This window comes from Aotus nancymaae, unplaced genomic scaffold (assembly GCF_030222135.1).
Source record: "Aotus nancymaae isolate 86718 unplaced genomic scaffold, 86718_ANA_hifiasm-v0.15.2.pri h1tg000059l, whole genome shotgun sequence".
NCBI classification, from domain to species: Eukaryota; Metazoa; Chordata; class Mammalia; order Primates; family Aotidae; genus Aotus; species Aotus nancymaae.
Window position 1 is genome coordinate 61545410 of NW_026988473.1, and position 24711 is coordinate 61570120.

General features: G+C 37.1%; 1 protein-coding gene across 1 annotated transcript in view; it reads right to left on the reverse strand.

The window, feature by feature from the left end:
* The window catches only part of RSF1 (remodeling and spacing factor 1), a 166094-nt gene that overhangs the window by 40616 nt on the left and 100767 nt on the right, over positions 1 to 24711 (reverse strand). The window contains exons 5-6 of the mRNA XM_012469593.2: positions 22053 to 22207; positions 890 to 2655 (exon numbers count right to left, since the gene is read on the reverse strand). Coding sequence (XP_012325016.2) covers positions 890 to 2655; positions 22053 to 22207 — 1921 coding nt within the window. The remainder of the gene's footprint in view (positions 1 to 889; positions 2656 to 22052; positions 22208 to 24711) is intronic.

A 24711-nucleotide genomic window follows, 5' to 3' on the forward strand; every position in this document is an offset into this window, starting at 1 on the left:
ATTGCCTGTAATAGTGAAAAATTGGAAACAACCTAAATGTCAATCAATAAGTGAGTAGTTAAATAAACTGAGGTATATCCACACTATGGAGTACTGTGTGACCATTAATAAGCAAAAGGTATACTATATCTACTGACATGAAGAGTTCAGAGACACTTTAAGTGAAAAACTCACAGAAAATGAACATTTTTGGTCCAATTTATTTTCTAAATAAGTGAATATTTATGAACATACACATAAATGCATGAAAAAGGACAGGAGGGCTGGGTGCAGTGGCTCATGCCTGTAATCCCAGCACTTTGGGAGGCCAAGGTGGGTGGATCACAAGGTCAAGAGATTGAGATCATCCTGGCCAAAGTGGTGAAATACCGTCTCTACTAAAAATACAAAAATTAGCTGGGCATGGTGGCGAGTGCCTGTAGTCCCACCTACTTGGGAGGTTGAGGCAGGAGAATCACTTGAACCTGGGAGGTGGAGGTTGCAGTGAGTCGAGATTCCGCCATTGCACTCCAGCCTAGTGACAGAGTAAGACTCCATCTCAAAAAAAAAAAAAAAAAAAAAAAGGACTGGGAAGATACTATACCCCAAACTGTTAATAACGGCAATTACTCCAAACTGTTAATAGTGGCTATGGGGAATTCTACAGGTTGGATATTATCTGAATAGTTTACAAGGAGAATATATTCCTATACTGCTTTAAAAAAATAAAAGTTAAAAGATGACAAGAGTATAGAGTATAAATAAGAGTATAGTGTTGAAAAGTATCTCAGATAGGGGAAGAAAGATACTTTTTCAGTTGTCTCTGATGACTAAGTTTTAGACAAAACCAAAATACTATTAATATATAGAGACAAATATTTTTAATTAAAAATTAAAGGAGAAGTTTTACCTTGCTTACTTTAGAATTTGTATCCTTCTCTGATTTTTTCAAAATTTCCTTTTTGTCAGTTTTTTGCAAAGCTGTTGACTCTTCTTCCACTTCATCTTCTCCTTCCCCTCTTTTTTTATCAGCTTTCTGATCTCTGATCTCAGCCACTTTTGCAGTGGGTCTAGATATTCTGGGAGATCTTCTTAAAGTACGACCCACGTTTGTTTTCTCCTCTTCCTTTTCCGTCTTCTCTTGCTTGTTTTCTGGTTCTAGAACTTTGGGGGGAGAATCGGGCTTCTTTTTCCTACTTGATATCCTGATTGTTAATTTGATGCCCTCTTTCTGCCTTTCAGAGGTTATCTCTGTATTTTCTGAGGCAGTGGTTTCTTCTTCAGGAACCAGCTTATATTTGAATTTGCTTTTCTGCATAGAACCCTTTGTCTCAGAAGGCTCCTCTATGCCAGAGGTCTGGGCATTGTCCAGATTATCCATTTCTACCTTGGTGAACTCAGAATCCTCTTTTAGGATTTCTGGGTCTCCTTTTTTCACAGACTGATCACCAACAGAAGCTGTACTCTGATATTCTACCACTTCTGAGGCTAGTTTCTCACAGTGATCAATCATATTAGATGGTGGAGAAGTTTCAGCTGCCTCAGGAGAGCCAGGCTTTTCTGACTCTAGAGTACTCTTTGGAACTTCTTCCGGTATTGGACTCAATCTTTGTGTTTCCTTATCAAGAAAAGTCTTTTTGGACTTCTCTAACTTTTCAAGACATTCTAGGATTGGTGGGCGCTTATCCTTCCTAGTTTTGGGAGACTTCTCTTCAACTTTCATGGTACACAACTCAGTGGTAGATAAAGCAGTTTTTAAAGATAGATCTTTTGCCATCTCAGAAGACTCAAGAGAAGATTCCAATTCTTGAGGACCAGATTCCTCTATTTGTGTTTTTTGACCATGGATCTCTAAGACTGATACTGAACTATCTGCGTCTTTCCTCAAAGGGGCTGTTTCTTTCTCAAGCTCACCTATTTTAATACTTGTTATGACAGAATTTAAGGACTCTGTTCCATTTCCCTCCATGATGATATTTCTGTCCTTAGAGGGGCTATAGCTCTCTTCCTTTGTCTCATAAAACTTTGTCTCTATTGGTTCTGTCTTAAAATTTGGAGCTACTCTTTCATCACTAATTTCTCCATTTACCAGTTGTTTCCCTTCATGACTCAAAGCAGTGATTGTAGAAATCCTTTTACAAGTCTCTTCCTCTTGTTTTATTTCATCTTTCAAAAACTCTTTTGTTGGAGTAACTGATTTACACAAAGGTCCCTTGACTGGACTGTCAAAATCATCACTCAGTTTAATTTCTCGTTTTTTTAGTGGTATCTTGGCCTGCTGGTCATTTTTAAGTTTCTCAGTTTCTTCAGTAGATTTCTCAGTAATTTCATGAGATTTAATATTGCCACCAAATTCGATCCTCTCAGGTTCCTGCGCCACTGGCCTCTCCATGCTACTCTTGGTATCTTTAGGATCTGCTCTACATTCCTTCACCTCAACTTTAATGGGTTTGACATTTTCCTTGAAGGAATCACTTTCTTCTTTGATAATCTTTTTTTCTTCACTTTCTGGCAAAGGTTTTTCTAGCTTCACTATGACTGGCAGTTTCACAAGTTCCTTTTCATCTTCTTTTTCTTTTTTCACAGTTGTCTCTTCTAGAACATTGGCTGTAGAACAGTTTTCTAAATCCATAGGCTGCTCCTCACCTTTCATCTTTTCACTTTCTTTCTGTTCCTCTAAAAATCAGAAAAAGTTTAATTACAAGAATAGAAGATTTCAAGATTGTAAGACTTAGTATAATATATAATTTCATTTAAAGTTTCTATCTTAAAAGAGATAGCCTTTGTCATTGGATATTTGACAATAAAAAATAAAATCTGACAATGAAGAAAATTACAAAAACTTTGAAATACAACTTTGAGAAATTAAAAAACATATTTAAAAAATTCAGGTTTCTGCTTTTTACTTTTTGCTTCAGTATTCTCAATAGATTGCAAATATTTATGCGGTTCAAATAATTTATTCAAATTCAAGAGATGGCTTAAAAACATAAAATTGAAAATGCTACATAAAACATTTCCAGAATACCATATTTGTTTTATAAACTGACAACTGTTCTTCTTTGGAAGTCACTGAGCACTTTATTTCATTGAGGTAACAGGAACATGGGAGTGGGAAATGAAAAATACAGAAAGATAAAAAGCCCACATCCCATTACCCAGAGGCAATCACTAGTAATAATTTAGGTTAGTTCCTTCTGATCTTGTATGTATTTCACTAAGTTGGTATCATGTTGCCTCAATTTATTCATTGAAACGTTAGCAATTTCTTATGATACTAAATGCTTTTTATAAAAATTGAGCTTAATAGTTATATAACATTCCTCAATGTGATATTACAACTTACTTTATCAAATGCCACTACTCAACATTTCAGAAGTTAGTATTATATAAAGAAACTGTTTAGATTTATCTGTCAATTCTTTATATCTTATTGGCGATATATTTTCAACTTTTATGGAGTACCTAATACTAATGCAGATTTAAACATAACCTAAGCTATATTCAGTAAATACTATAACCTCTGAATAGGACTGTAGAGATTGCACTCCAGAATTCATTAACTACTAATTTTACTTACATTTTTAATCCCTTCACTTTATCCTTGCTACTGAAAAACCTAATTCTAAACCAAGTTTTACCAAGATGTAATTTTTTTCCCTAAAATTTTGAAATGTTGATAAACCAGTTAGGATACATTTCATGGGAATAATGGGATGGAGAAAAGTGAGAAGATAAAGCAGGATATGCTTTTTGAAATGAAAATTTAACATTTCATTAAAAGTGAATGTTTTCATTACAAACCACCATTTCTTGTATATCCAGTGATGTTGCAAATAAAAAAGCCAAGAACCATTTAGAACCATTCAGGGTCTGAGAACAAAGCGACTGTATTAGTATTCCTTCCTGCTTTACAAAGTCAGTGCTATAGGGAATGCTGCTAAAATATTTTAAGAGATGACAGTAAAAAAAAAATTTTTTTTTAATTAAAAGTAGTCTTACAGCATAAATAAGGTAAGAAAAAAATTAGATGACAGTGATTACCTAATTTGTATGTTTTTCTCTTTCCTACCAATAAAATATGTTTAACAAATTCTCATTTATTGAGATTAGCTAGTGTATCAGGAAATTTAACTAAATGAACACCTTAACAGTTAAAATACTGATTACTATCTTTAAAAAAAACTTCAACCACCAGGTGCGATGGCTCATGCCTTTAATTCCAGCACTTTGGGAGGCCAAGATGAACGGATTGCTTGAGCTCAGGAGTTTAAGACCAGCCTGGGCAACATGGTAAAAAAACCCCATCTCTACAAAAAATACAAAAAGTAGCCAGGGCATGGTGGTTCCAGCTACTTAGTAGGGTGAGTAAGAGGATCACTGTAGCCTGGGAGTTCAAGGTTAACCCTGACCCCTGATCATGCCACTGCATTCCAGTCTGGGTGACAGAGTGAGATCATGTCTCAAAAAAACAAACAAAACAAAAAGAACTTCAACCCAATACTAAGTGTGTGCTAAACACAAGTTACAATTTTTTAAAAATCTCTATTCTATGGTTTGGAAAGTATCTAAAGATCTCATCATGATCCTTACCCAATGTAAAATAACACTATGTTTTCATCTGAGGTTAATTGATCTTGGTTTGAGTAATAACGCAGCAAAATGAAAGAAGAAATGACATTAGGTTCAAGATTCCCAGGTTCACTAATCCTAATTTAGCTAGTGGTGCATCTTTGGGTGTGTCACAAACTCACTGATCTTTCTTTCTTCATCTACAAATAAAGCAGCTGGACTAAATAACCTCAACTATTATTCTTCGCTGGTGTTATATTTCTTTTATTCCAAAAATGTTAAATTCTTGTTTTGTGTGTGTGTGTTTGGCTTGATTATTATTTTTTTTTAGATGGAGTTTTGCTTTGTTGCCCAAGCTGGAGTACAATGACGTGAGCTTAATTCAATGCAACCTCCACCTCCTGGGTTCAAGCAATTCTCCAGCCTCAGCCTCCTGAGAAGCTGGGATTACAGGCATGAGCCCCCAGGCCCGGCTAATTTTGTATTTTTAGTAGAGATAGGGTTTCTCCATGTTGGTCAGGCTGGTCTCCAACTCCCAACCTCAGGTGATTCGCCCGCCTTGGCCTCCCAAAGTGCTGGGATTACAGGCAGGAGTCACTGTGCCCAGCCGGCTTGGTTCTTTTAAAAGAAAAAAAATGACAACAAATAGTATTCTAGCTCCTCTGAATTAAATGAGTATGTTTCCAAAATAGTATAGAGAATAGAAGAACTAGGACAGAATATGAACCTTTAAGTACTATAATAATTAGTAAAAAGGTTAGTTACACAAGTGTTTGCCCAAAGTTTGTCAAAAGAAAGCTGTAAAAGAGCATATAAATGAGTTTAAGAAACATAACATTTGAAGTGACCAAAGGAAAAATTCACTCTAATAATTGAAATACAGCATCTTGTTTCTTCATGAATGAGATGACTCAAGAGAAGTGGTATCTACTATGGGTTTTATAAGATGATTCATTCATTTACTCAACAAATATTTACTGATCACTTATTATGTGCTTTCTCCATCACCCCTAGCAGAATCACTCTGTAATGATACACCGAATATTCTATATAAGTTAACAGCAGAAGACACTGAGAGTTGCCTGCTGATTAACTATTCTCCTCTTCTTTCTTACAAACACAACTAAATAAGGCACTTGCCTCCTCAGACACCTTAAAGCTGTGAGTCATGTGATCCAGTTATCACCAATGACATGCATGAAGAAGTCGTGGGTGAGAAAGAAGTCAGCTGACTGGTGTCTTTTGCTCTTTTCCCTTCTTTGGTGCTAGACTTTATACACAATACCTGGAGAAGGAGCAATCAAAACCACATGCTAAGGATAGCAGGCTAGGAAAGGTCCTGGATGGCTTCATGGAGCTGCTGTACCAGACCTAGACTTACCCTTAACTTTGTATTACAAGGAAAAAATAAAAACAGACAAATGCAATCCTTTCATGTTTGCTTCCTACTCTTTCTTCTTTCCCATACCATGAAATTTTATCCATTCATTTAATATATTTTGGAGTTGTTATCTGTTACATGAAAAAGGGTAACTAATCTCTGATACGATTGTAGTTTCTTTAAAATCCTTCAAGATCTGAGACTCATGCCTGTAATCCAAGCACTTTGGAGGCCAAGGTGGGTAGGTCGTCTCAGGTTGGGAGTTCAAGACCAGCCTGACCAACATGGTAAAACTCCATGTTTAAAAATAAAAAATTAAAAAAAAAAAAAAGAGATCTGAGAAATTTCAAAGTAGCATAGTGTTTCAGACTCTGCAGAAATCTTATATAATTATGGTGAGAGTATAAATTAGCAACAACACTCCCCCCACTCCACCCCGAGACAGAGTCTTGTCCTGTTGCCAGGCTGGAGTGCAGTGGCATGATCTTGGCTCACTGCAACCTCTATCTCCTGGGCTCAAGTGATTCTCCTGCCACAGCCTCCCGAGTAGCTAGGACTACAGGTGTGTTCCACCATGCCCAGCTAATTCTTGTATTTTTAGTAGAGATGGAGTTTCACTTTCACCATGTTGGCCAGGATGGTCTCAATCTCTTGACCTCATGATCCGCCCGCCTCGGCCTCCCAAAGTGCTGGGATTACAGGAGTGAGCCACCGTGCCTGGCCAGCATAAACACTTTAAAGAGCAATAGAGAATTATCTGCTTTAAAGCTTGAAGAAACACACTATCATGCGGCAATCCTACTTCTATCAAGTAAAGTTACATACAAATATGGAAGTATGTACGTAAATATCTGCTGCAACATTGCCGTAAAAGCAAAAAATTAGAGATAACCTAGATATTCCTCAAATAGGGGAATGGATAAATAGCCTCTATACAGCAATTAAAATGAAAGAAATAAATTCACATGGATCACTGTAGATACATTTCAGAAACAAAATAATAAGTGAAAAAAGCAAGTTACAAAAGGACAGGCACTATTTGTAGAAAAGTTATAAAATATACAAAATAAAGCTACATGTTGAGATGGCCATATACACAAGCATCAAAATCATAAATATCGGAATGACTGACAAAGATTGTGGTTGTTCCTGGAAATGGATGGAGAAGGAATAAAATGGAAAATGAAAGGAAAGAGAAGTACTGTTTCTATAATCTTTTTTTTTTTTTATCAAAAGCAAATTTTGACAAACTGTTAAAAACTATTAAAATGTTGCGGCCCAGCACAATGGCTCATGCCTGGAAACTTATCAGTTTGGAAGGCCAAGGCACGATGATCACTTATGCCCACGAATTTGAGACAAGCCTAGACAAAATAGCAAGACCCAATCTCTTATCAAAAAGAAAAAAAAATTAGCTGGGTGTGGCCGGTGTATGCCTGTAGTCTCAGCTACGTGTGAGGATTGCTTGAGCCCAGGAGGTCAAGGCTGTAATGAGCTATTATGGCATTACTGAACTCCTGCTGAGGCGACACAGCAAGACCTTGTCTCAAAAAACAACAAAAAAACTCCAACAAACCAACAAACAAAACCACCACAAAAATAAAATGTTGGATACATAGTGCTTTACACTATTTTTTATTTTAACTATTTCATCAAAAATTAAGACTTGGCCAGGCACGGTGACTCACACCTATAATCCCAGCACTCTGGGAGGCCAAGGTGGGCAGATCACGAGGGCAAGAGATCAGGACCATCCTGGCCAGCATGGTGAAACTCATCTCTACTAAAAATATAAAAGTTAGCTGGGCATGGTGGTGCGCACCTGTAGTCCCAGCTACTTAGGAGGCTGAGGCCGAAGAATTGCCTGAACCTGGAAGGTGGAGGTTGCAGTGAGCCAAGATTGCGCCACTGCACTCCAGCCTGGCGACAGAGCAAGACTCCATCTCAAAAAATAAAAATAAAAAAGACACTCAAATAATCAGACAAACCTTAATGCTTTTAGTTACCTCCACCTTGGCCAGCTGTGGGTACGAGAAAATTACTTGAAACTTTCTAAGTGTCTCTAGACTCTAAACTATTTAAAACTGAAACATAAATACCTATACCTCCAGGAGTAGCTGTGAAGATTGTTTTTTTCTTTCATCTTAAGGGACTTTTTGAAAATAGCGCATGCAAAGTACTTTTACACAGTACTTGGGAGCTATTATTAATTATTTGGCCCCCTCTTCTTACCACAAACTTCAGCCACATCGGAAAATTCAGTTTTCTAAAGCTGCCATAACCTTTTTTACTCTGTTAACTCTGCCTAGTAAGCAATTGCTATTCTGTACCTTTTAAGATTCCTCACTTTCCTAATTTTTTTTTTTAACTTTTACTTTAGGTTCAAGGGTATGTGTGCAGGTTTGTTGTACAGGTAAATGGAATGTCATGAGGGTTTAACATACAGATTATTTTGTCATCCAGGTAATAATAAACATAGTATCTGATTGGTAGTTTTTTGATCCTGACCCACCTCCCATCCTCCACCTACTTTCCTAATTTGTAAAACAACTAAAATAACAGGCACAATCTCCTAGGTTGCCAATGATTGCATACAATACTACATATAAGGCCTTCAGAAGAGTAAAAACAGGCAAGTACTCAATGTTTGCCAATATTATTATATTATAGACAAGATCTCACCTCCTTTATGCCCAGTTAAAATATCACTCCATTTTATAATTTTATCTGATCCTTTCCCAATAAAGAATTAACGGTTCCTTTTCTTGTGTTTGCACATTGTGTTAACACAGACTTCTATAGTAGCATTTACTGCCCAGAATTACAATTATTCATTTACAAATCATCTGTCCTACTAGTCTTATGAACTACTCCCCTGGGGCAGAATCATGGATTACTCACCTGCAGTAAGACACTTAAACATGTGCTGACTAAATTGAATAAACTGAAACGGCAACAAACTCTAGTCTAAATGTTGACAAATAACATCAATACTTTTCATGAGGTAGCTTTTACTAATAGCAAGTCTTATGTAGAATGTAAAGCAATATTTAATTAAAAATTCTATGAAGCATATTTCACCAACTTACAAAGTGAGATTTGGGCAAGGACATGATACATTTAACAGATGCTAAGGTACATGCATTGAAGAAGGATTAATAAATGCATTTACTTAAAAGACCATTTAAAATATAGGCTAAAACAAAAGATCCCAAAACAAAATTAGCCATGGATGTCAACCAACAATTCAGAGGCTGAAATGTTCAAACACCACTAGCAATCAAAGAAATTAAAATTCAAAAAGCAATGAGATTTTTAATCAAATCAACCAGCAAAGTTTTTATTTAGTCATAATGTTCGAAGGTTCTAGATATGGCAAAAGGAATTATGCTCATACACTGGTAGTATTAGCATAAACTAGGTAAAAGCATTCAATAACTATTCAATAAATATTTACTGGGTGCTTGCTTTACACTTGGAAACCTCATTATATAATTTTTCAAAAACAGGGAAACTATCATGGTAGCATGTTAAGTGCAAAAAGTAGGAAATAAAACTGTATTTTTTGTGTAATCCTAATTTACATAAATAAACCAATAAATCTGTAACTATACCTAAAATATGGAAGGTGAGCCTTGGTTGGTCAATCTTTGCTGTAACATAGTAAGTAGGCTGTTCCACCTCAGGGTCTTGCCTGTTTTTGTCGGCATAAAAATCTTTTTTCTCTGGTATTTGCACGGCTTGCACTCTCAGATCCTTTAGGTCTCTACTCAAGTACCACCTCTTCAATGACTCACTTCCTAGCAACTCAATAAAAAACAATGCCCACTCTCTTCCCCAAATTATTTGCCCTCGATACCTCCTTATTACCATCTATACTGTGTATTTCATTTATTAATCCTGTTTATTGTTTGATAATTATGACATGTAATCTCCATGGTGGCAAAAATTTGACTTTGTTCACAGCTACATTCCCAACACTGAAAATAGTGCACGACAAATTGCATATACTCAATAAATATTTGTTGACTGAAATGAGTGAAATATGATAGGTGAAATATTGCCTATGCCTAAGAGTATATTTCTGCAATAGAAGTTCTGTTTCCCAAAGAAACTTTCACCATTTTGAAAATGTCAACAGACTTAACAGTTTCCAAAATGGGTTCAAATACTGAAATTATCACTTGATAATACTGAATTATCCGCTGTATGACAAAGGGATCTAAATTTTTGCCATTTTTTCTTTTTTTTAATCTCCAGAGACAATGTTTTGCTCTGTCATCCAGGCTGGAGTGCACTGGTATGATCATATCTCACTATAACCTCAAACTCCTGAGTTCAAGTGACCCTCTGCCTAAGCCTCCTGAGTAGCTGGGACTATAAGCAAGCACCATCATGCCAGGCTAATCCCAAAGGGCTGGGATTACAGACATTAGCCACTGCACCCGACCAGTGACAATTCTTTGTATCAAATTCTTGATACCTTTGTCAAATAAGTAACATGAAATTTCATGTAGTTCCAGCTTTACAAGAGGCTGAGGTGGGAGGATCACCTCTCTGGTGATCCTCAACGCCTACTTCTTTGGTGTTGGTGAGTTGTTTATTAAGAAGCATGTGATATCTGGTTATTTCTCTTTTTATTACTTCAAAATTTCATGCTACTTACTTGACAAAGGTATCAAGAATTTTTAATGACTAAGTATAGTATAGTAAAGAAAACCACACAAAACAAATGCGTAGCTTAATACAGTAGAAGGCAAAAATGAAAAAGAAATTTAGCAGCTACCCTGAGAGCTATACACGACTTTTCCAATAATAATTCTCTTCTTTCCCAAAAATAACTATTATTCTGTTTTTAAATAAAAAAAAATTTAATTGACAAGTAAAAATTGTGTATGTGGCACATAAAATGATGTTTGTTTTAAAATATAAATACAGTGTAGACTGGCTAGATCAAGCTAGTTAACACATGTATTACCTCACAATATCATTTTATTTGTAGTGAGAACACTTAAAAGCTATTTGGCGATTTTCAGGCATACAGTGTTATTAACAAGTCACCACGTAATACATATCTCTTGAACTTATTGCTTCCTTATTTTGTTGGTAGTTTAGTTTCACAAGTTTATTTTCTTTTTAAGAGCACATTAATGTTATACCCTCTATCCCTTATTTTTCTTGCAATTATTTGTTCAAGACACCAAATCCACTGTCCTACACTATTAGATACAGCAGACTACATTCTCATGTTCCTCTTTCTTGGTTTATCCTGTGAATCATTCCTTCATCATATTCAGGTTCAACTTCTGTGGCAAAACTACTTCTCTGGTGTGAGTTCTTTATTAAGAGGCATGTGATATCTAGTTATTTCTCTTTTTATTAGCAGATGTTGATGCTCAGTATCAAAACCTTTACTTTATTTGGGATTTCAAAATGATGACATTCCCATTCTATCATTCATTCATCAGTGAATAGTTGGAACACTTTTACAAAAAACACTTGGCTGGGTGCGGTGGCTCACACCTGTAATCCCAAAGCTTTGGGAGGCCAAGGAGGGCAGATCACAAGGTCAGGAGTTCGAGACCAGCCTGACCAACATGGTGAAACCCCATCTCTACTAAAAATCCAAAAATTAGCCAGGCATGGTAGTGCACACCTGTAATCCTAGTTACTCAGGAGGCTGAGGCAAGAGAATCGCTTGAACCCAGGAGGTGGTGGTTGTAGTGAGCCGAGTTCGCGCCACTGCACTCCAGCCTGGGCGACAGAACAAGACCACATCTCAAAAACAAAAACAAACCCCAAACTTAACTCATTTACTATTTTGTTACACAGTGTTAAAGTTCATACACAAAAGGAAGGATAAGTGCTTGACTCTTTATCTTGAGTCGTTTTAACATGACTTTGATAACTTTCCTACTACCTAGAATGACAAGATGATTCCTAGCTTGTCATGCTACAGAATTGAAATCAACCATTTTTTTTATTTTTTTTGATTGGTTTAGTTTAGTGGGAAGTTGTATGTCAAGATCACAATCTGGGCATTGAGGATGCTCACAGGTACTGGGCTGACCAATGTTTCTAAGCCTTTTCAGCAAACAGGCTTAGGAAAAATACACACACACACAAACACAAACACACACACATTTTTAACTTAAACAAAAAAAAAGACAAAACAAAACTCATGAGTTCACTCTGATAGTTCTTGTTTTCTTAACCTTTTCTATCTTACGTATTATTTGCTTTTCCTACACTGGGAGTCTTGGTTTTCAGGACACAGATGATACAATTAGGATATCACATGCTATTTTGTCTCAAATTATATACAAAACATTTTTAGACTAACAATACTGACACCATTACCAATGTCTTTAAAGGAAAGTTTAAAAGTTTGTGTATGTGGCTCAGCGCGGTGGCTCACCTGTGGTCAGGAGTTCAAGACCAGCCTGGCCAACATGGTGAAACTCCCTCTCTACTAAAAATACAAAAAAAATTAGCCAGGCGTGGTTGCAGGTGCCTTTAATCCCAGCTACTCGGGAGGCTGAGGCAGGAGAATCACTTGCACCCAGGAGGTGGAGGTTGCAGTGAGCAGAGATTGCGCCACTGCACTCCAGGCTGGGCAAGAAGAGCGAAACTCCAACACACACACACACACACACACACACACACACACACACACACACACACACACACAGATTCCCTTTCAACAACATATGTTGTCAAAACACATAACTAATAAAGACTTCCTTGTATCCTTCATTTAGATTTAGCTACATATAAATACATATTTAATGCACACCAAATATTATTGTTTTGAAGTAATGTTACACATACAGATATGTTATAAAAATAGTTCAAGAACTTCAAGTGCACTCTCACCCTATTTCCTAATGTTAAGAACTTACATAAGTAGACTACAATTACCAAAACCAGAAAATTAACGTTGGTAAAATACTATTAAACAGATTTTATTCAAATTTCACCATTTTTCTCTCAATGTCCTTTTTTATTCCAGGATCTATGTCTCAGTGTATTCTTTTTCCCTTGGTTTTTTCCAATTTAGTTGCCTCCATTCCTGACGGTTATTCTGATAAAATACCTCTCAATTTGGACTTGTTTGGTATTTTCAAGATTAGATTGAGGTTATACATTTTTGACAATGATTCCACAAAAATTATGTGTGCACTGTATCAAGGGTTACATGGCAATATACCTAATATGGTTTGGCTGTGTCCCCAGGGCCAGGAGGAGATAATTGAATCATGGGGATGGTTTCCCCATACTGTTCTGGTGTAGTGAATAAGTCTCATCAGATGTGATGGTTTTATAAATGGAGTTTCCCTGCACAAGCTCTCCTGTCAGCCACCAAGACGTGCCTTTGCTTCCCCTTTGCCTTCCACCATGATTGTGAGGCCTCCCTAGCTATGTGGAACTGTGGGTCCATTAAACCTCTTTCCTTTATAAATTACCCAGTCTCAGGTGATTTTTGTTTGTTTGTTTTATGAGACGGAGTTTTGCTCTTGTTACCCAGGCTAGAGTGCAATGGCGCGATCTTGGCTCACCGCAACCTCCGCCTCCTGGGTTCAGGCAATTCTCCTGCCTCAGCCTCCTGAGTAGCTGGGATTACAGGCACACGCCACCATGCCCAGCTAATTTTTTGTATTTTTAGTAGAGATGGGGTTTCACCATGTTGACCAGGATGGTCTTGATCTCTTGACCTCGTGATCCACCTGCCTCGGCCTCCCAAAGTGCTGGGATTACAGGCGTGAGCCACTGCGCCCAGCCCCTCAGGTGTATCTTTATTAGCAGCATGAGAACAGACTAACACAACACCATACTTGTGAGGTTAGCTATTTGGTTAAGGTGATATCAACTGGTTACTTCACTGTAAAATTAATTTGAATAAATAAATAAAGGTGAACAGGCAGCTTTTCTCTGCAAGTGAACATCAGTTAAAACATGTAGATGTAATGAGGGAAATAGAAAATCACCATTAAGAAAATGCTACAGTAATAATTGTTGCAAGCAAGATCCCTGATAGATACTAAAACTAGTTTTATTCACATCTATGTCCTAATGATATGCCCAAATCCCTTTTTGAGCACATCCTTCTTTTCCAGCACTACCAGATGTTCCAGGCTCATCTTGTGTTTTCCCCACCTGTTCCTGGAATCAATCTCTTCTCTAAGGAGTTCTGGTCCTTCTTACAGGACAATGACATTTTGAAATCAAAATCTGAAGGCTGTGCTCATTGTTACTGGGGTGTCGCTGCTCTTAGGTTCCTCTCATAAACACATATATGTAGGTATACAAACTCATACACGTGATTATATTTTCATTTATTTCTTTATCACCCACTACTGATGTTTTGTCCGTCATTTTGGCCACCTAAAGTTCATTCACAAGAAGATTCCTGTACAAAACACCTATGTTAAAAGAGGTTATAGATATTGGTAGTAGCTTATCTGCAGTCCATCTGAAAGTCACGTTGGCTGGATATAAAGTCACTGGTTTATATTTTCTCCCCTCGAGAATCTCTGAAATACATTATGGCATTTTTCTTCTGGCATAAAGCACTGATGTAAGGCAGTCTGATTTTCCTTCCCTCATACGTAATTTGGTCTTTTTGTCTGGATACCCAAAGTATTTCTTTCTTCAAAGCCCTGTAATTTTACTAGAAAATATCTTGACGTTGGTTGGTCTGCATTGATTTTCCATCTATTTCAGAAAAGTGCTTTCCAACATAGTCTTTAGTTAAATTTTATCTGTCCTCTCACTTTTTCTTTTTTGTGGACACCTATCTCTTGCATCTTCTTTGGCTATGTTCAGTATAGTATTTTCTCTCAAATCCTTACATCTTACGTTTCTTTTTGTTTTTTTTACAAATATACTTTCTATTTTTCTATTTTGTAAAAGCATTAATTCTGTGTTTGTTAACTCAGGTGTTTATCTTAATCTTTTTAAAATTTTAACTCTTCTGAGTCCTACCACTTATTACAGTTTTCATGTTTGATAGGCATGTCTTTCTGAGAAGCTTTCCCTGTCTGTATGAATGTTATTCTACTTCTTGCTCTCTTTTGTTCTTATAATCCCAGGAGATTTGAACTTGCTCCTTTTTAGTTGTGTTTTTATATATAAACAGATTCCCTAAATTTTTTTAAAAAGGCATTTTTATGATAGTGTTTTCAATTTCATAACTTTAGAGCTCCTGTTATTATTGTGAAATACTCAAAATTAAAGCAATGTACTTTATGAGATCACCTAAGTCTATTCTTCTTCCATAATTTTATTTGAACTTTCTTTTTGTTTGTCTTGTTGTCCTGTCCTACTTAATTTGGAGCCTTTGCCCAGCAGTTCCATGTCAGCACAGAGCTTGATCTTGGAAAGCTTTGGGTAGTGAGGACTGAGAATTCATGAGGCCCATAGTACCCAAGAATCTTTAAGACCTTTGTTGTACATTTTGTCTACACATTGTTGTTATTGTCATCAATATGTTCCTTTTATGGGGGAATTTGTAGAGACTCAAAAATTCACACCACTATTATTTTCCGAAACTCATGAATGATAAATTTTCTCCTTCTTCTTCTTCTTTTTTTTTTTTTTGAGATGAAGTCTCGCTCTCTCACCCAGGCTAGAGTGCAATGGCATAATCTCGGCTCACTGTAACCTCTACCTCCCAGGCTCAAATGATTTTCCTGCCTTAGCCTCCGAGTAGCTGGGATTATAGGCACCCACCACCATACCCAGTTAACTTTTTTGCATTTTGAGTAGAGACAGGGTTTCACCATGTTGGCCAGGCTGGTCTTGAACTCCTGACCCGCCTGGGCCTCCCAACCAACTATACTGACATACTTCACATCAACAATTAGCAATTCTCTCCTACTTTTTCTGAAATAATTCTTGGTCTACCTTTGTTTTTCCAAAATTGATAAAGACATGAATACAATAAACGTTTTATTTTCACGTAAACTACACTGTAAGAAAAAAATATATAGGTCTAAGCACCTGAGACTAAGCCCAATTTTAGAGGGCACAAAAAATGAGTAGAGCAAAATGGAATGTGAATCCCACGTAAGTAGAGGCAACCATTACTCAGCTATAGAGCATTTTTGATACATAAAAATGATAGTCCAAAGTTGCCAACTTTTCTAATTTTCAATTTTACATGTTGACAATAACTTTATTTTTAAAAGTCAGTCATATGAAAACATACGTTCCCTCAAAAATTTGTACAAACATCCACCACTGCATTTACACCAGAAAGTGGAAAAACCCAAATGCCCATCAAGTGATGAACAGATAAATAAAATGTAGAATATCCATACAAATCAATAGTATTCATCCATAAAAAGGAAGGAAGTATTGATTCATGCTCCAACATGGATGTTGTAATATTTAGCCTATGTTTCTAACATTATGTTAGTGTAATGTTAAAAACATTACACTAAAAGAAAAAAACACAGATGGCTATATGCCATAGAATTCCATTTTTATGAAATGCTCCAAACAGGCAAATCCATAAAGACAAAGTAGATTAATGATTTACAGGGGACAGGGAGAAATGTCAAGTAACTTCTAAGTGGGTACAGAGTTTCTTTGTACGGTGCTAGAATTGTTCTGGAATTAGATCCGTGGTTATGGTTGCACAATGCTGTGAATATACTAAAATCACTAAAATGGTGAATTGTATCTTAGCTTTTTAAAAACAAAGCAGCACTGTAAAAACTAAAATAAACACATTTTGGGGCCAAATTAGAACTGTGAGCAGCCAGTCTGTAAATTCTATTCTTTATAAGAAATTCTCAATTGATACCTTAACTCATCACCTGCAGGAAGAAGTGCATGACTACAAAAATCAAGAAAAGGACAATCTTCTTTCAATTAGTAGAATAAAAACTAAAAGTTAGTTGAGCTTCCCTCAACTTTGTTTTTCCCCAGAAAAGTTTCTTTTTAGCTTTTTGGTCCCTTCTAAATTAGAATACAGTATCCAATATAGAATGAAAATATATATTAAATTCCATGGTATTTTATATGCACAATACCTTCCAGGTAGTACATAACCTAAATTAACACACTGGATCTTAAACTTCCATAAAAGGTTGTTAGTGACACCAAACATTTACTTGGAAATCTGCCAAAGTCTGAGAATAACAACTCAAAAAGTATTTGAGCGCTTCAAGTCTGATGCCATGACTGGCCCTAACGTAAGTGGAATACGAATAGTACAAATAAAATTTCAGAAAAGGGATCAAGAAGGTGGATTTCAGATGGTCCTTGAAGTATAACCAGACTTTCATGGGAGTAGGGGAGACAACATCTGAGGGAGAGAAATAGCATGCAGAAACAGAAAGGAATGCCCAAGAGATATGGAGAAAACAAAAGCATCCAGATAATCTATAATCTTACTCATGTATGAAAAAGTAGGAGCTAATGCTATAAAGAGAGAGAGATCCGACTGTGAGATTCTGAATGCTAGTCTAGCAAATTTAGACTTTCAGAAGGCAATTCTAATTATCTTTGAAACAAAGTCAACTTAAATATTTAGTTGGTGTCACCATTTTCTAGGCCACTTGCTGCCATTTTTCATTTTTTTGCCCACTTTTACAGGTAGTATGTTTCTTCTTAGCACCTAGGCAAAAATAAACAAAAAACTTACCTTACTGAAGGAAGATACAAGGCATGGCAATTTAACTAATGACTAAAGAAAAATCTATTTTAACTACAAGAATAAAAGTCGCTGTTTATTCCCTCTTCAGTGCCAATTTATTTTTACTTCTTGCTTCCTAATTCACAAATATCCAACCATGCTTAATTTTTAACTTTGTCACATTTTGCTTCAACACTCTACGTTAGACATTCCCCAGGACTGTTTTCGGCTTTTGACCTACTCCTTCCCACCTCACCCTGATCCCCCAACACAGCCCAAGGGTAATGTTTGTTTACATCTGAAAGGAATAAAAATGACAGAACAGAATCGTATTTCTTTGGTCTTGCCATGGAACAGACTACAAGAACTACATGTGAGTGGACAAGGGAGAGAGACAGGGTTTTGGGGGCTGAAATCATACGTAAGTGCAGCACTGAAAGGGCACAAGGACTCTGGAGACAGACTGCCTAGTTTTGAATATTACGTCTGCCTTTAACAAGCTGTGTCACCTTGGGAAAGTTACTAAAGTCACTCTTTATCTAATTTCCCTCATCTGAAAAAAGGGAAGTAATAATATTATACTACTAAACAGGGTTTGTTGTGAAAATGAGCTGACAATACAGGCAAAGCATTTACAACAGTACTGGCACACAGTAAATGGTTTATGTGTTACTATTTTATCCACTAGTTTTAGCTTTACAAAAGAAAGGATTTTAGTCTTTCTTTATTAAACTATACTCCTAAAATTATGCTTAGCACATAGAAGGTGCACAGTAAGTATTGACTGAATGAATAAATGAATTAATAAGAAACATTTTGTTAGAGAAACAGAAGCAGAAAAGCCCTATTTAAAAGAGAAGGTAGGCTGAGCTGAGTTGCTCACACCTGAGAACTTTGGAAGGCCAAGGCGGGAGGATTGCTTGAAGTCAGGAGTTCAAGACCAGCTTGGGCAACAGTGAGATCATGTCTTTACAAAATAAAAAATTAAAAATCATTAGCCAGGCATGGTGGTGCACACCTGTAGTCCCAGCTACTCAGGAGGCTGAGGCAGGAGGATCACTTGAGCCCAGGAGTTCCAGATTGCAGCATGCTATGATTGTACTACTGCACTCCAGCCTGAGTGACAGAGTGAGACTCTGTCTCTAAAATAAAAATAGAAGAGAGAAAAACAAAGAGAATTAAATGTCCCGTTCCTCCTCTTCTGCTTTTTTAGGAGATGCCATCCCTCACAGACCATTTTTTCTTGTTGAGAGGTATAACATCAACGTTCACTGAGAAATGTTTTCAGAAACAGGTGTATAATAGCCTTTGGTGTATTTGTTTCAGAAGTTAGGAGATGACCTTATAACTCAAAAATGTGGTCCTCTAACCAACAGTATCCGCATTACCTAGGTCCTTCTTAAAATATCAATCAGCAGACAGCCAAGACCTACGTCCACCAGATTCTGTATTTTAAAAAACTCCCAAGGTGAACACTACACATATTAAAGTTTCAGAAGTACTACTCTAGACCACTTTAAAAGCACAGGCTATAGAAGGATCAGGCTCCAAATCTAGACTTTATTATGTATATGACCTGAGGCAACAATATAAATGTTCCAATTTCCTCATCTGTAAAATTGAAATAATAATAGTAGTTACCTCAAAGAGTTGCTATGAGGATTAAATGAAAATCCATATGCAGCATTTGGTAGACTGCAAAGAAAACAGGATGTGCCCAATAAATGTTAGCTGTTGTTATTGTTGAAATCCCCCATTCTCTACTATGAGGCCCCACAAAAAAATTTTTTAGAATTAACTATTAGGAAGAGCTTTACTAGAAAAACAGTTTATTCTGTTTTTCTTTCTACTTTAAACCACACAATGAATCTCCCTTCAAGATCAGTGTCAAATTTGAGGTCTTCTATTGGAAATAATTGCTTCTTAAATTTCTATTATTCCGACTTTTGTTTCCAATTCACATTTTCTCTGGCTTTGATTTTAATTGTGTATGGGAATAAAAAAATATGTGAAGGAATAACCAAAATGAACAAATAATATTAAGTTTAAACCCAGAACTAATCCTTGGGAAATACTAATAAAAAAGAAAAGAAATTCAACAGGAGGTTCAGACTACTTTTAAATTATTATGAATGGCTGGGCACAGTGACTCATTCCTGTAATCCCAGCACTTTGGGAGGCCAAAGCAAGAGGATCGCTTGAGGCCAAGAGTGCAAGACCAGCCTAGGCAACAGAGCGAGACCCCATCTCTACAGAAAATAAAAAACGAAAACTAGCTGGGCCTGGTGGCACATGCCTGTAGTCTTAGCTGCTCGGGAGAGGCTGAGGGGACAGAATCACTCGAGCCCAAGAGTTCTAGGGTGCAGTGAGCAATGACTGTACCACTGCACTTCAGCCTGGGTGACAGAGAGAGATCCTGTCTCAAAGGAAAAAAAAAAGTTTTCCTGAAGTAGTCTAAAAGTTTAATTTTAACATATGAAAAATAATTATTTAAATCAGAAATTGAGCTTAGAAATAAAACCACCACAGATATTTGAAAGAAAACCATATAAGCAATGAAGAACAGTAATCAGCATTTTGGCTAAAAGCAATGCTTAATATATAGGAACATTATTTAAAAGGCACAATTCCTTGTTTACAAGCAATGCTTGCAGATATAGAATGCTTTATATAAATGGTTTCCTGAAAGCAGCAAATAAAGTAGTAACACATTACTTTTAGGTTCTAATCAAAACTAGTGGAGGCAAACTTAAAGCAAAGAAAACATGATAAAGAAAGCAAATTCCTTCCCTTATCATTAAAAGGTTATCCATAACAAACATTAACTAAACAGATGTTGATCAAAATTTCAGTTGGTTTCCTTCCTTTTGGAGAGCTCAGGACTTGGCTTTAACTTCCTAGAAAGGTTAGAATTTGATCTGCCTAGTTAAGGGAGTTAGAAAACTCAATTGGAAATCAGGTTTAACAATTAAAATTATCATAGACTTAAGAGTTTTCAAAGCAAAACAAAAAAATAAACAACCCAATGAAAAAATGGACAAAGAACTTGAATAAACATTTTTCCAAAGAAGATATACAAATGGCCAATAAACACTGGAAAAGATAGATGCTTAACATCACTTGTCATTAGGAACTAATAACTACAATGAGATGCTGTTATAAAAAATAAACAAACAGAAACAAGGGTTGGTGAGGATGGGAAGCAGCTAGAGTCTTTCGGCATTACTGGAAGGAATGTAAAATGATGCAACTGCTGTGGAAAACAGTATGCACTTCCTCAAAAAAATTAAACACAGAATTACCATATATGATCCAGCAATTCCACTTCTGGATTAAAGAAGGGAAAGCAGTGACTCAAGAGATATCTGTACACCCAGTTCGTAGCAGCATTATTCACAATGTCCAAAAGGTGGATGAATTCAAGTGTCCACTGATGGATGAATTGATAAACAAAATGTGGTATATACATAAATGGACAATTATTCAATAATTTATTATTATTAAAAGGAAAAAAATTCTGACATATACCACAACAGTGGTTCCCAACCTTCTGGCACCAGGGACCAATTTCGTGGAAGATAATTTTTCCACAGGAGGTAGGTGTGGGGTATGGTTTTAGGATGAAACTTGTTCCACCTCAGATCATCAGGCATTAGATTCTCAGAGTGTGCAACCTAAATCCCTTGTATATATGGTTCACAAGTATTTGTGCTCCTATGAGAATTTAATGCGGCCATTGATCTGACAGGAGGTGGAGCTCAGGCAGTAATGCTCACTGGTCCCTGCTCACCTCCTGCTGTGCAGCCCACTTCCTAACAGGTTACACACAGGTACTGGTCCTTGGCCCAGGGGTCGGGGACCCCTGCAACATGAATGAACTTTGAAGACACTATGCTATGCGAAATATGCCTGTTACAAAAGTGCAAGCATTATATGATTCCTCCAATATTAACAATCAAATTCATTAGAGATAGAAAGTAGAATGGGAGATGCCAGGGGCTAGGGGCAAGGGAAGATGCAGAGTTTAGTGTTTAAAACATACGGAGTTTTAATTGAGAAAGAGCAAAAAAGTTCTGGAGATGGATGGTGGTGATGGGTGCATCACAAAAATGTGAATGTACTTAATGCCACAGAACTGTATGCTTAAAAATGGTTAAAAAGGTAAATTTTATGTTATGTATATTTTGCCACAATAAAAAAAGTTCACTGAATTACTGCATATTCCTTAGTAAAAAATATGGTTTGACGATTTGAACATTTTTCATGAAGATTTTTTAAACGTTCTACATAAAGGAACAACATATTTGATGTATTTGGCCTCATTTTCTTTAAATTAAGGAAAAATCGACCTCCTTTTATAGGAAGGTTCCCAATTAAAATTGAGATAGAAATTCAGAATTATATAGTTGGGAAGAGGAGTAGAAGAAGATGGAAGAGATTACAAAACAAAGCAAAACAAAACACACAAAAAAAAACCTTGTTTAGGTGTTTCTTCCTCTTTTTTAGTCTCCTCATCCTCTAAGCTGGGACTTTCCCGAGAAGAGTTGTCTTGTTGGCTAGAGTTTTTCAATAGTACAGGATCAATTTGTGCTTTCAGGAGTGCAAGAGTCTCAGCCAACTCGTTTCGATTTCTAAACAAGGAAAAAAATAAGACAGCATAAAAATCTTTTTCCTGTTCTAGAGAACTTTCTGAATAATATCAATTAGAAATTAAAATAAAAAAATACATTAAGAACATCCAAGACACTGGTACAGCTAGCCCTAATTAACCCTGAATTTTAAAAGCACTAAGAAAAACACATTAAAATATACTATTCTTCAGAGAGGAATATCGAATTTTCCTCTCTACTAATTAGAATGACAATGAAGATCTCTTTGGTTGAAAAGAAAAGTAGGAACAAAACTAAATAAAAATAAAGGTTTGTTAATTTCAAAAGTTTATCTCTAAGGAGAAGAAATCAATGTAAAACTTGATTGCAAGAGTATTTTTTTTGTTCTTGATTCATTCGAAAATACTTCTTTTCTACCCTCAGAGATAACAGCATTTGATATTGTTATAAAATTAAGATCTAGAACTTTCTGAATAATAACAGCAAAACATCAGTTCCAATAACACAATTTAAAAACATAAAAATTTTGGTTGCTGATTTTATTTGTTAATAATGGTTTATAACTGATTCTGAAGAGGGAGACCCAGGCATCTTAGATCAACTTCCCCTTTTTTTTTATTCCTAAGACTGTAAACTTCCCCTTTTCATTCCTAAGACTGTAAACCGAAGCCATTTTCATATGTAATTCCTGAGACTGTAAACCGAGATCCTTTTCATATGTAATTCCTAAGACTGTAAATGAAACCCTTTTCATATGTAATTCCTGAGACTGTAAACCGAGACCCTTTTCATATGTTAAGCTATAAATCTAAGATTCTTCCACGTGTAACATCTAAAGTGTAAGCCTATATAAAGATGGAACCTTCCTTTGTTAGGGGAGATTGGCTGTTAGGCAACTATGCCACCTTGCTCCCGGCCGAATAAACTCCTTCCTCCTGTAATCAGTGTCGGAGAGATCCATTTCCCGTGGCCGCTCCTGCTACATTTTGGTGCGTTGGCCAGGAAGCAAGTCTCGGATAGCAGACAGCGGGAAAAAGTCTCTTAGGTGGTTAGCCTAGCCCTGTGGAGCGTCCCTGCAGGGGGACTCCTGCTCGCTGGGGTGACGCATCCTGAGAGCGCTCCTGGGCAGGTATTTGCCTGGTGGAAAAGCTTCACCAGAGCGGAGCAGGGAGGCCCTGCAGTGCGGATCCACCCAGTGGCTGAACACCGAGGAGGAATGAGCATTTGGGGAAGTCTGGCTCACTGAATTTGGTAAGATTGAACCGGGAAAGTAGTCCACCCCATTTTGGGTGGAAGCGTGGCCTGATCACCCACGGGTGCCAGATCGGCACAATGGAAGGTAGCTCTCTGTAACCTTGGAAGCTTTTGCTTATGGTTTTGAATTGGAAGGAGAGCATTCGGATGTGTGTCTGTGTGTGGATGTGTGTCTGTGTCATCGAGCAATTTGTAAGAAAAGATTGAACTGGGAAAGTAGCCCACCCCGTTTTGGGTGGAAGCATGGCCTGATCACCCACGGGTGCCAGATTGGCACGTTGGAAGGTAGCTCTCTGTAACCTTGGAAGCTTTTGCTTATGGTTTTGAATTGGAAGGAGAGCATTCGGATGTGTGTCTGTATGTGGATGTATGTCTGTGTCATTGAGCAATTTGTAAGAAAAGATTGAACCCAGGAAAGTAGCCCACCCCGTTTTGGGTGGAAGCATGGCCTGATCACCCACGGGTGCCAGATCAGCACGTTGGAAGGTAGCTCTCTGTAAACTTGGAAACTTTTGCTTATGGTTTTGAATTGGAAGGAGAGCAATCAGATGTGTGTTTGTGTGTGTGGATGTGTGTCTGTGTGTAGATGTGTCCAGCTGGACTCATCAGTTGTAAAAGGTATCAGGCCCATTGGGAAGGGCCTCATGCGTCGAGCAATTTGTAAGAATTAGAGACGCCACATAAGGCTAAGTGAAGAAGCCTCTGGGCGTTGTAAAAGGACTGAAGTCAATGTAAATCGGAGAGTGCTCTGTGCTGTGTCTTGCTAGGCGGGAAGTGCTGTGAGTGAACTAACACTCTCCTAACTGTGGGAATTGTTTCTTTGAAATGTTAATATGGCTCACTCCCATAGTAAGCCCACCCCTTTAGAAACCATGCTGAAACATTTCAAGAAGGGATTTAGTGGGAATTATAAAGTAACTATGATACCAGAGAAATTAAGGGTTTTATGTAGGGAAGATTGGCCAGCATCTAGGGTAGGTTGGCCCCCAGAGGGGACCTTAGACAGGCCCCTTGTCTCCAAAGTAAGGCATGAGGTTATATACGGGGAGCTAGAACACCTTGATCAATTTCCATACACAGACTCGTGGTTGCAGTTAGTGTTAAACCCTCCAAAGCGGCTAAGAGCGCAGGCAGCGAATGTTTTAGTAGCCAAGGGATAGACTGCTAGAAACCACCATCCCCCTCGCCACTGAGAAATGCGGACTCCCAAGTCCAGGCAAATTCAGTGGCAGAAACAGGCAGGATTTGCATGTATGAATACTTCAGTCATT